This window comes from Trichechus manatus, unplaced genomic scaffold (genome assembly GCF_000243295.1).
Source record: "Trichechus manatus latirostris isolate Lorelei unplaced genomic scaffold, TriManLat1.0 scaffold00146, whole genome shotgun sequence".
NCBI classification, from domain to species: Eukaryota; Metazoa; Chordata; class Mammalia; order Sirenia; family Trichechidae; genus Trichechus; species Trichechus manatus.
Window position 1 is genome coordinate 1,424,615 of NW_004444082.1, and position 12,541 is coordinate 1,437,155.

At 42.0% G+C, this 12,541-nt stretch overlaps 1 protein-coding gene across 1 annotated transcript in view; it reads left to right on the plus strand.

Moving 5' to 3' along the window:
- PTPRM (protein tyrosine phosphatase receptor type M) overlaps nt 1–12,541 on the plus strand; it is a 746,511-nt gene that overhangs the window by 207,401 nt on the left and 526,569 nt on the right. The window contains exon 5 of the mRNA XM_004385786.3: nt 6,663–6,741. Within this exon, the coding sequence (XP_004385843.1) occupies nt 6,663–6,741 (79 nt within the window). The remainder of the gene's footprint in view (nt 1–6,662; nt 6,742–12,541) is intronic.

The window sequence follows — 12,541 nt, forward strand, 5'->3', positions numbered from 1 at the left end:
TCTACAGATACAGTGCAATCCCGATCCAAATTCCAACGACATTTTTTAACGAGATGGAGAAAAATCACCAGCGTCACGTGGAAAGGGAAGAGGCTCCAGACAGGTAAAGCATTACTGAAGAAGAAGAACGAAGTGGGAGGCCACACACTACCTGATTTTAGGACCTATTATACTGCCACAGTAGTCAGAACAGCCTGGTACTGATACAACAGCAGATACATAGAGCAATGGAGCAGAATTGAGAATCCAGACGTAAAGTCATCCACCTATGAGCAGCTGATGTTTGACAAAGGCTCAAAGTCTGTTAAGTGAGGAAAAGACAGTCTCTTTAACAAATGGTGCTGGCATAACTGGATAGCCATCTGCAAAAACTGAAACAAGACCCATACCTCACACCATGCACAAAAAGTAACTCAAAATGGATCAAAGACTTAAATATAAAATTGAAAACGATAAAGATCATGGAAGAAAAAATAGGGACAATGCTAGGAGCCCTAATACGTGGCATAAACACAATACAAACCATAGGTAACAATGCACAAACACCAGAAGAGAAACTAGATAACTGGGAACTCCTAAAAATCTAACATTTATGCTCATCAAAAGCCTTCACCAAAAGAGTCAAAAGACAACCTACAGACTGGGAAAAAATTTTTGGCTGTGACATATTCGATCAGGGTCTAATCTTTAAAATCTATAAGATACTGCAAAACCTCAACAACAAAAAGACAAATAACCCAATTAAAAAATGAGCAAAGGATATGAACAGGCACTTCACCAAAAAAGACATTCAGGTGGCTAACAGATACATGAGGAAATGCTCATGATGATTAGCCAATAGATAAGTGCAAATCAAAACTACAGTGAGATACCGTCTTACCCCGTCAAGGCTAGCATTTATTCAAAAAACACAAAATAATAAATGTTGGAGAGGTTGTGGAGAGACTGGAACACTTAAACACTGCTGGTGGGAATGTAAAATGGTACAACCACTTTGGAAATCTATTTGGCACTTCATTAAAAAGCTAGAAATAGAAATACCATACAATCCAGCAATCTCACTCCTTGGAATATATCCTAGAGATATAAGAGCCGTCACGTGAATAGTTATATGCACACTCACGTTCACTGCAACACTGTTCACAATAGCAAAAAGATGGAAACCACCTAGGTGCCTATCAACAGACGAATGGATAAACAAATTATGGTATCTGCACACAATGGAATACTACGCAATGATAAAGAACAATGGTGAATCCGTGAAACATCTCACAACATAGATGAATCTGGAAGGCATTATGCTGAGTGAAATTAGTTGCAAAAGGAGGAAGATTGTATAAGGCCACTATTATGAGAACTCAAGAAGAGGTTTAAGCACAGAAGAAAACATTCTTTGATGGTTACAAGGCAGGAGAGAGGGAGAGGGGAATTCACTAACTAGATAGTAGACAAGAACCATCTTAGGTAAAGGGAAAGACAACACACAGTACAGGGAAAGTCAGCACAACTGGACTAAATGAAAAGGTAAGAAGTTTCGTGAACGTAACTAAACACTTTGAGGGACAGTGTACAAGGGGCAGGGGTCTGGGGACCATGCTTTCGGGGACATCTAGGTCAATTGGCATAGCAAAGTTTATTAATAAAATGTTCTGCATCCTACTTTGGTGAGTGGTGTCTGGGGTCTTAAAAGCTAGCAAGCGGCCATCTAAGATGTATCAACTGATCCCAACTCACCTGGAGCAAAGGAGAATGAAGAACACCAAAGTCACAAGGAAAATATTAGCCCAAGAGACAGAAGGGCTACATAAACCAGAGACTCCATCAACCTGAGACCAGAAGAACTAGATGGTGCCTGGCTACTACCAGTGGCCACCCTGACAGGGAACACAATAGAGAGTCCCTGATGGAGCAAGAGAAAACGGGGGTGCAAAACTCAAATTCACACAAAAAGACCAGACTTAATGGTCTGACTGAGTGTAGAAGAACCCCAGAAGACATAGCCCTCAGACTCTGTTAACTCACAACTAAAACCATTTCTGAGGCCAACTCTTCAGACAAAGAGTAGACTGGACTATGGGACATAAAATGATAGTCGTGAAGAGTGTGCTTCTTAGTTCAAGTAGATACATGAGTCTAAATTGGCAGCTTCTGTCCGGAGGTGGGATGAGAAGGCAGAGAGGGACAGGAGCTGTTTGAATGGACACAGGAAACATGGAGTGGAAAGGCGAAATGTGCTGTCACGTATAGGGATTGCAACTGGGGTCACATGACAATGTGTATACATTTTTGTATGAGAAATTAACGTGAGCTGTAAAGTTTCACCTAAAGCACAATGAAAACAAACAAAAAAATACATCTTTTTGACCATAGCAACTACACCCTTGGGCTGGTGGTCGTGGGCGTCAATACCGCCCACCGAGCTCCCTCTCTCTGTGTTGAAGCTGTGATGACCAGAACGGCTCCCTGGGGTGCCCACCTCTGCTGTTTCCTCTGGGCAAGATGTAACTGCTATTCAGGGGCCTCTGTAATGCTTTCTCCTCTACTTGACCTCCATGTTCATCTGCTTTCTGTCTGCTTGATTGTTCTCTTACAGACTTTAGTAGAGAGAGAAATTAGCAGGATCCCAGTGCAGGAATATCCATGCATCTCTTCTTTTCTCATGTAACTGTAGTGAAAAAAATAAAAATAAATATAAAAAAACTATATAAATATATCAGTATTGTATGACCTCACTTATATAAACAGACAAGAAAAGGCAAGTATATAGAGACCAAAATTTATTAGAGGTTACCAGAGGTGGAAGAGAAGGGGAAAAGAGGAGCTAACGGTGATGGAAAAATCGCATTGATTAAGGGTAGGGTTGCACAGCCGATTATTGTAATTGCTGTCAGTAAGTTGTACACCTGTAAAATGTTGAATTGGCAGAAGTTGTGTGATAAATGTATTTACAACAATGACACAGAAAAGAAAAAAAGAGTAGCTGCTGAGGCTGCTTATGTACAACCAAAAACCTCATGGGATTTGGTTCCTTGATTTGGAGGTTTAGGGTCATGGTTCAGGGGCATCCCAGTTAACTGGCCTAATAATGTGTTTTGTGCTTCTGTTTTATCTCCTAGTCCATTACATAGTGCCTGGGGTCTTAAAAGCTTGCAAGTGGCCGTCCACGGCCCAACAATTGGTCTCTATTCACCTGGAGCAACAGAGGAAAAAGGAGAGTCAGGAACAGGAAGATGTGGAATGTGGCTAATTGCCTCCATGAACTACTTCCTTCTTTGCCATGAGACCAGAAGAAATGGATGGTGCCTGGCTACCATTAGTGAACGTTTTGATCCAAGATTCCTTAGAAGAATCCTGATCAAAAGGGGGAAATTGCAGAACAGAATTTAAAATTCTCATGGGCTCCAGGCTTTCTGGAGCCATGGGGGCTGGATGAACCCCTGAAACTGTCGCCCTGTGATAATCTTTAAACCTTTAACCAAAAATATCCCCTGAAATCTTCTTAAAACTAAACAATAGTTTATATTAACTAGAAAATAAAATGTCTGCCTTGAGCATTATGCTCTTTAAGAACTATCTGTCTGGGATCAACTTGAAAACAATGACTCAAAAGATTAGGGGGCAGTGAGTTTATGTTAATGGGGGAGGAACAATTCAGAAAAGGAGGGTGAGAATGGTTGTACAACTTGAATAATGTAATCAGTGTCACTAAATTGTACATGTAGAAACTGTTGAATTGGTGTATGTTTTGCTGTGTAGATTCTTCATAACAAAATCAATAAAAGTTAGAAAAAAAAAACTATATTGGACTGATGAACAGGAGAAAGTTTTACTTCATTTCTGTTCCTCGGCTGCACCTGCTGTCTGCCCTGCGTGCTTTATGTTTCATGGTGGTGACATGGGGGCACAGTGTTGTCCAGCTCTGCAGGCATTTCTGGATGCCTTCCAATGTAGGAGGCCCCTGAGCTTCTCCATTTGGAGCTCTGCTGATTGCTTCCTCATCTTTACATCCACCACACAAATACAAACATTGCCACTCTGAGTTGTTCACTCCTAGAATTGAAGCTTTTGTCCAGGAAGCATATATACTACCAAAAACATCATGACATTTGGAATCACAAAAATCGGGTTTTTAAGTTATATCTTCAGCAGACTCATTTACATAATTTTGGACAGTTACTTTAGATCTGAATCTCTTCGTTCCTGAAATATGAAAACCTTGAATTTTTACATGTTAACAGAGTGATTATCTGCACAGTATTTGTAACATATTATGTGCTTAGTAAATGGCAACTTATAAATGCTTTTTTGAATTGAAAATTATAATTGAGGTCATTGTAGAGTCACATGCAGTAGCAAGAAATGATTCAGAGCGATTCCCAGGTCTGCTTTACCTAGTCTGTCCCCGTGGTGACGTTTTCCAAACGTGTTGTGTAATATCACAGCCGGGATGTGGACGTCCTGACAATCCACCAGTCTTAGATTTCTCCCGTTTCACTTGTACCGGTGTGTGCATGTGGATTTGTTCTGCCCAGTGCCATTACCTGTGCAGAACTGTGTATCCACTGTCACAGTGAGGCTACCTAACACTTCTGTCACCCCAAGGACTGCCTGTGTTGTCCTTTATAAACACACTCGCCACCCCCCACCCTCCCCTCCCTAACCCTTGGCAGCCACCAATCTGCCCTCCATTCTACATTTTTGTCATTTCTAAATATTATAGAAACATATAAAATTTCAAATAACAAAGCATACTGAATGGAACCTTTGTTCATTGGCTTTTTTAACTCTGCGTACATCTTGGGAGCTTCATCCAATCTGTTACATTTTCAATAGTTCATTCCTCTTTGTTGTTGAGTAGTATTCCATGGTGTGGCTGTACCACAGTTTGTTTACTCCTTCACCTGTTGAGTGACATTTGAACAGTTTCCAGTTTGGGGCTATTACAGATAAAGCCTTTGTAAACATTTGTGTACAAGTTTTTATGGGAACAAAAGTCTACATTTCTCTGGGATAAATGCCCAACAATGCAAATGCTTTGGTTGTATTTTAAAACCTGGGGTCTTCATATTGCATGAGGCGTGGTTTTCTTGGCGAATATTGTTTCTTTCCTGTTGTGTGTAAATGGAGGCTAAAGTAATGTTCACGTGGACCTTTTCAGTGATATCTGACAGCTGACACAGACGGACAATGAATCAGATTTTAAGAAAACTGATAACCCCTCTTACTGGCTTATCTTGCTGCTTTAGCTTTCACTTTTCTGTAAGCGGCCCTGCCATCTCAGTCATTCATCCTTAGAATCTCAGGGTGTGTTGGCCTCCTCCTTTGCTTGTACTGCTTCTTCCATGACCGAGCAGTTGCTGGAAACCTCAATTCTACCACTGCAGAACATTTTTCTATCATTCTCCTCTCAATTCATACTTCTGCTGTCTGAATTTCAGCTGTCATAGCCCTTTTCTGTATTATCAATATGGTGTGTCCTGGAGTCTCTGCCCTGCAGGTAGAGCCTTCCGTAATCTGGCCATAGCTGGCCTCTGGAGCCCTAGCTCTCAGTTCTCCTCTGCTGGGCCATTGTCATACCTGTCTCAGGGCCTTTGCACGTGCCCTGGAAAGAGCTTCACCTTCACATGGTTAAGTCATTCTCTTTCTTCAGATCCCAGCTCCAGTGTTCCCTCCTCAGGGCAGGTCCCCTTGATGTGTGTTCTTGTGCCCTGTATTTCCTTTCTTAGCACTTACCATATTTTGTTATTTTTACTTGTATAAAACATAGGAAGCCACATGATTCAGTCTGGCCAGGCAATTACCTTCAAAGAAAGGATGATTGAAATGAACATATATTATCTAAATCAAGTTCAATCTTAACATTGCCTCTTAAGAAGAAAAAAACAAAAAGAACAAAAAAACCCAGAATGTGTATGGAGGGAAGGTTTAATGTACAATAAATTTTTAAAAATGTCTTCTTTGGACTTTTACCTAATGTTTAGTACCTCTCCCAAACTTCAGTATGTTTCCGGGAGGGGAGTCATTTCCACTGTCTGAAGCTCTTGGACACAAAGCCCCAAAGGCTCTGTGTCTCTCCTCCCTGTCTCCCTCCAGCTAGGGTGACATCAGCAGCTTTCTCTGGCTGCTCATCATTCTCAGCGCTGTGTTGCCCTCCCCACAGCGTATGGCCCCTGCGGGTGTAGTTTTATTATTAGTTCTCGCACCTACGGTTAGCCTGCCCTCTGATTTTGTAGTATGTGTGAAGAAGTATTATGTCATTATTTTTGTGTGATTACTTGATTTGTGTTTGTCTCGGTCTACAGCTTAAGCCCTTTAGTCCCAAGAGAACTGGTTCCCACTGTACCTCCAGCCCCTGGTGAATGACTCCAAGCCCCTCCTTCCCAGGCTCTGCTCCTAGCCGTGGGCATTTCCTTTTTCCCAGGGGTGTCCTGGAGGCAGGATTCTGTTTGACCCACCCACCTCCTGAAAGATTGGCCTTGGGTCTTATTGATCTTTGTAGTCTTGGAAGCTGCAACATTGACTGGCAGACATTAGGGGGTCAGTTTGTTGAAAATGTGAATGAACGAATAAATGAGTGAAGCTACGTGTCTTATATATAGTAGAGATTTGGTAAAAGTCTGACCCAAATGAGTGAATAACATACATCTCTCTTAATTTTTCAGGTGATTTTTGAAGTGATCACATTTGGACATCAAGGCTACCTGGCTATTGATGAAGTGAAGGTGTTAGGACATCCATGTAGTAAGTTGCCTCTATTTTCCTAAAAGCATCAAAATGTCTGGGTACATCTTTGGGAGCAATTCAGACTACAGGTGAAGAGAAGGTCCTAAAACCTAGGAAAAATCGTCCTAAGGAGGTTCTCTGATAAGTCTCCAGGTATCGGTTTGTCAGGCCAGGAGTCCAGTCAAATGTGTGTCATGTGTAAATGTCATAGTTTGTATACCTAAGTGTCTTTTCAAATGGAAGTCAGGAGCGAGGAGTAAAGGAATGCTTTGGGATGCTTGAACGTCCTTGTGAAGGCCCTGCTTATTTGCTGTATAAGCTTTGCTTTTCCTTTTGAATAGTAGCAACCTGTTACCACTGAGTCAATTCCGACTCATAGTGACCCTATAGAACAGAGTAGAACTGCCCCATGGGGTTGCCAAGGCTGTAATCTGTGCGAAAGCAGACTGCCACGTCTTTGTCCTCTGAGCGGCTGGTGGGTTTAAACTGCTGACCTTTCGATTAGCAGGTGAGTGCTCAACCACTGCACCACCAGGGCTCCTTTTGAGTATTAGCACAAAGTACTAACACTGGTACAAATCTGAAGTATTGAGAATCTGTGGACTGTGTTTCTAAGGCCAGTGTTTCTGGCACTGTTTTCATTACATAGTTCAAACGAGAGAGTCCTCAAAAGACCTGCGGCTTGTTGACTCTAAGTGACTTACCCAAACCACCTGGGACCCTAGAAATGCTGTTTTCATCTTTTAAAAGTTAGTACCTTTAAAAAGTACAGTGGATGATAAACATACACATTTTTTTTTTAAGACACTTAATGGAAACAAGGAAACCCTGCCCCATAGGGTTTCCAAGGAGCAGCTGGTGGATTCGAACTGTCAACCTGTATGCTACACCTGTACACCTGTAAAAGCCCACGCCAGACTCCCCTCCAGCCAACCACAAAGAGGGTATTGGCTAGTGATGAACAATCTGCCTCCCCAAGGCAGGCTAGCTCAGCTGCTAAGCAAAAGGTCAGCAGTTTGAATCCACCAGCCGCTCCTTGGAAACTCTATGGAGCAGTTCTACTGTGTCCTGTAGGGTCACTATGAGTCGGAATCGACTGGACAGCAATGGGTATGGTATGTTATGGTAGTAGGAACAGCTGTTAACAGCTTGTCATATCTGCATCTGAATGTTTTTCCAGCCCTATTTCTCCTCCCCTACAGCCCCCAAGGCCCAGTACAGTCCTGACCTTGGCCGTCATACCTCTCCACCTAGAAGATTTAGAGTTGCGGCAGAAATGACTCTCACTGATTTAAGCAGAGAAAGGGTTCAGTGAAAAGAAATTTGATGGACAATGGAAATTCTGGGAAGGTGGGTGGTCTAGGCACAGGTACGAGCAGGACCCCAGGGTGAGCTTCTGCGGCCAGGACCATGGTGGGCCCTGTGCAGTTACCCTGGAGAAGCGGCCCTTGCTGCCTGCACCTGCGCACACTCCACGCTGTGGTCCTTTTCACGTCAGCCTCTCACATTCACACCCCAGTGGGATTGTCAGGCTGGGCCAGCTAGACCCTGGGCTCATTCCCCTCCTACTGGCAGGGGGTGATCTAGGAAGGCAGGTTCTTGCTTTATCAACCCTGTCATGGGGGCCGGACCCAGACTGTTACCAAGAAGCATAGAGCAGCGAATTTCTCAAACCCAGAATAGGACTTAGAGCATTGAGCAATCAGAACACTACAGTTGCCTGTGTCTGTGTTTGTGAGTGCTTGTGTTACTAGGTATTCTTGTTTGTTTTTCACTTAACATTACATTTTTAGGTAGATACGTGGTGTTCTGTTATATGAATATAAATATTCCACCTTTTATTTTTCTCTTCTTCTGTGAGCATTTAGGTTTCTCCCAGTTTTCCGTGATTAAACACGTTGCTGCGGTGAACACCCTGTATGTGCCTCTTGGTGCCCTGCAGGGTGTATTGTTAGACACGGCATTGCTGGAGTGGGGGGTAGACGCATTTTTAGTTTTACTAGATGCTGCCAAATTGCTACAAAAAGTGTCTGAACTAGTTTATTTTCCTACCAGCAACGTATGGAAGTTTTATTTTCCCTATATTTCTGCCCCAAATTGGTATTGTCAGACTTTAAATTTTTGACCGTCTCATGGATGGTAGCCTGCTTTATTTTTTGGGTCCCTGGCATTTAAGGGAAGCTAGCTAGTTCTTCGTACATTCCTGGCTCTCTGCTGATAGTTCTTACCCGAAGTAATGAGAGAACAGTTGTAAGTACAATGATACTAGGAATAGAAACACTTGCAGGAATAACTCAGCGTTTTATTGCATGGATTTGAATAGATCATTAGATTACCCTCTGTAGTAGTTACAGAAAAGACCCGCGTGATTATTTTCTGATGAGGGTATTGTAACGCGGTTGTCTGATTCCATGCAGAGGGCTTTTGCTCTCTGGTATCTTTACTGGGCCCCCTCTGGAGCTGCCACACCGCCTGAGTTAGAGTCAGCAGCATCTTCTTCATTACCAGGCACACGTTACCTTTGTAGACTGTCACGTTTGCCTTTTCTCCTGTGCCAGCAGGACTGGTGATTTCAAAAAGAGCCCCTCCTCTTTTCTTTTTTTTTTGGAAAAGACAGGAAAGAGAACAATGCTTTACCTAACTGAAGCAGTATGGCAAATTCAGGAACCAGAATGTAATTACCTGAGTTGGAACTTTGCCAAACCCTTGAAGTAATAGCCTTGGGCTTGGAAAAGCGCCACAGGATCTTCTAATGCATAAACGTGCTGTCCTTTGACCCACCCTACTGGGAGGTAGAAAGTAAGAGCAGTAATATCTGCCTGCTACTTTGTACTGGGAATGCCCTGAGTGGCAAAAACAGTTAAGCGCTCGGCTACTAACCGAAAGGTTGGCGGTTCGAGTCCACCCAGAGGCACCTTGGAAGCCCTGTGGAGCACAGTTCTACTCTTACACACACGGGCTCACCACGCCTTAGCATTGACTGGACGACAACCGGTTTTGAGTACTCATGCTGAGCACTGTACTGACACGTGCTAGCTAGCACTCTCGTTTCTCAGAACTAAGCTCACTGCGAGGCAGACATTTATGCTGCTCTGGTACAGATGAGGTGGTGGTGGCCAAGGTTACACAGCTGGTCTGTGGCAGAGCCAAGAGGTTTACCCAGGTCTTCCGTATCTTGGGTTCTTCCCTCTAATTCTGGATGTTAGTCCACATAGGAGCGCCTTCCGTAGGATTGAAGCCACTGTGTTCAGTAAAGACGTGAAGACTTGGTGCTTATCTTTCCCTCCTGGCATTCCGACTGTTCCTCCTGTGGTTCTGTTCATTCCTTCAGAGCCCAGCCTCCTAGAGCCACAGAGAACGGTGTCTGGTTTCCCCTTCGGAGAATGCAGGTGCTCGTACGTAATTGGCTTTGCAGAGTGCTGTCGGGAGACAGAATTGCAGAACAGACTCTGTACCAAGGTGATGTATGGTACAACAGCATTCTCAGCTGTAAGCTCTAAATGGTTTTGATGATAGCCCTTCTGTAGTTATTTTTTCCTGCTCTCTAAGTTTATGGGGAAAACATGCAAATAAAGATTTTAGAGAAGACAATAGTTGGGTCTTGAAATTGAAAGCTTTGCAGATAATATTTTAAGGGAAAATTTCAAAGTAACCAGTTATTTCTGATTTGGATGCTCATTAACTTTAAATCCTAAAGGAGCATAAATATTTCATATCTAAACTATGCTTTCCAAATGGATGCAGAGTGGCTGCACCTTATTTACTTTGCCATAAAGTCTCCTCTTTGGATTCATAGGGGTTTATGAGTCAGCATTACAGCATTTTTTAGAAAGGAGCTCTTCTGTTACTTGTATATAGTTGCTCATAAAATCGATTTTAACATAGTGATGATAAGATACAGGATCAGCTAACCGTGGAGAAGGCTTTGCAGAATCAGCAGCTTGCTGGCTTAAGATCACTTCTAATAAACACTGATAATTCTCACAGTTGGTATGCACACTCACATATCTTTTGAATTTGGTTTAATAATCTGAGTAGGAGAAACTGAAGGAGCATTTTATCAGCTTCATAATTTTGTCTCCTGTTTTTCAATAGACGTGAACTGTTTGTATATGGGAATCGTTATTTTTGTCTTGTTCTACTGGTATATATTTTGGTACCTAGTAAGCCACATAGCCTTTAAATAGCTTTACTGAGGTCTCATTCCCATACCGTACAGCTCAGCCATTTCGAGTGTGCAGTGCAGTGGTCTGTAGTGCACCTACAGGGTAGTGCCACCATCACCGCGGTCAATTTTGTTACATTTCCTCACCCCAAAGAGAAACCCCATACCTAATAGCAGTCAGTCCCCATTCCTCCACCCCCAGGCTTAGGCAACAGCTAATCTGCTTTCTCTCTCTTTAGATTTGCTTGTTTTCCACATTTCATTTAAATGCAGTCTTGCAATATGTGGTTTTTGTAACTGGCTTCTTTCACTACTGTAATGTTTTCAAGGTTCGTCCATGTTGTCTCATTCCATTTATATTGTGGAGTAGTATTCCATCATATGGATATACCACATTTTATTTACCCTTTCATTGGCTGATGGACATTTGGGTTGTTTCCAGTTTGGGGTTATGATAAATAACGTTGCTATGAACGTTCACGCACGGGTTTCAGTGTGGACATTTCAATTCTCTTGGAATTGCCAGGTCATATGGTAACTCTATGTTTAGAATTCTGAGGAACTGCAAAATTGTTTCCCAAAATCAGCTGTATTTGTATTTCTTCTTTAGAGAAATGTCTATTCAAGTCTACTGGCCATTTGTATATCTTCTTTGGATAAATGTCTATTGAAGCCCTTTGCCTATTTTTTTAATTTGGGTTGTCTTTTTTTTTATTGGGAGCCCTGGTGGCACAGTGGTTAAGAGCTCAGCTGCTAACCAAAAGGTCAGCAGTTCAAATCCACCAGCTGCTCCTTGAAAACCCTATGGGGCGATGCTACCCTGTCCTATAGGGTTGCTATGAGTTGGAATCAACTCGATGCCAACGTGTTTGGTTTGTTTATATTTTTATTGAGTTGTAAGAGTTATTTATATATCTGGATATAAGCCCCTTATCGGATATGTAATTTGAATTTTTCTCTCCCATTTTGTGGGTTGTCTTTTTGCTCACTTGGTGGCATCCCTTGCAGCATAAATGTAAGGGTTTACTTCCATTGATCTGTCCTCTGCCAGTACCACGTCGTGTTGATACACTGTAACTCTGCAGTAGGTTTTAAATGAGGAAATGTGAATCCTCCAAGTTTGTGCTTTTTTGTTGTTGTTTGTTTATTTCCCAGGATTGTTTTGGTTATTACGAGTCCCTTGCTTTTCTATATGAGTTTTAGGGTCAACTTGTCAGTTTCTGTAAAAAAGACTGGCTGGGATATCAATAGGGATTGTGTTCAATCTGTAGATTGCTTTGGGGAAAGTATTATGATTTTAATAATATTAGATTTATTGTTATGTTTATTTAGATATTTTAAAATTTCTTTCAATAACAGGGAACCAGAGGTTATTCTGTAAATGACAACAGCATCAAAACAATAAAAGAGGGAACAAATGGTGTAGATATAGAACATTCTAATGGAGAGGAAGTCAAGCGATACCAAGTAATAATAGACTGGTTCAAATCTAGGAAGATAAGGGTAAATTTCAAGGTAACCGCAAAGAAAGTTAACAAACCTACTCATCAAAATAAAGAAGAAAAACAAAGTCTCAGTAAAAACAAAACGTACAAAAACAAAAGAAATGAAAAAAAAATCCACAAACAAAAGGAACTCAGCACAGGAGAGTAA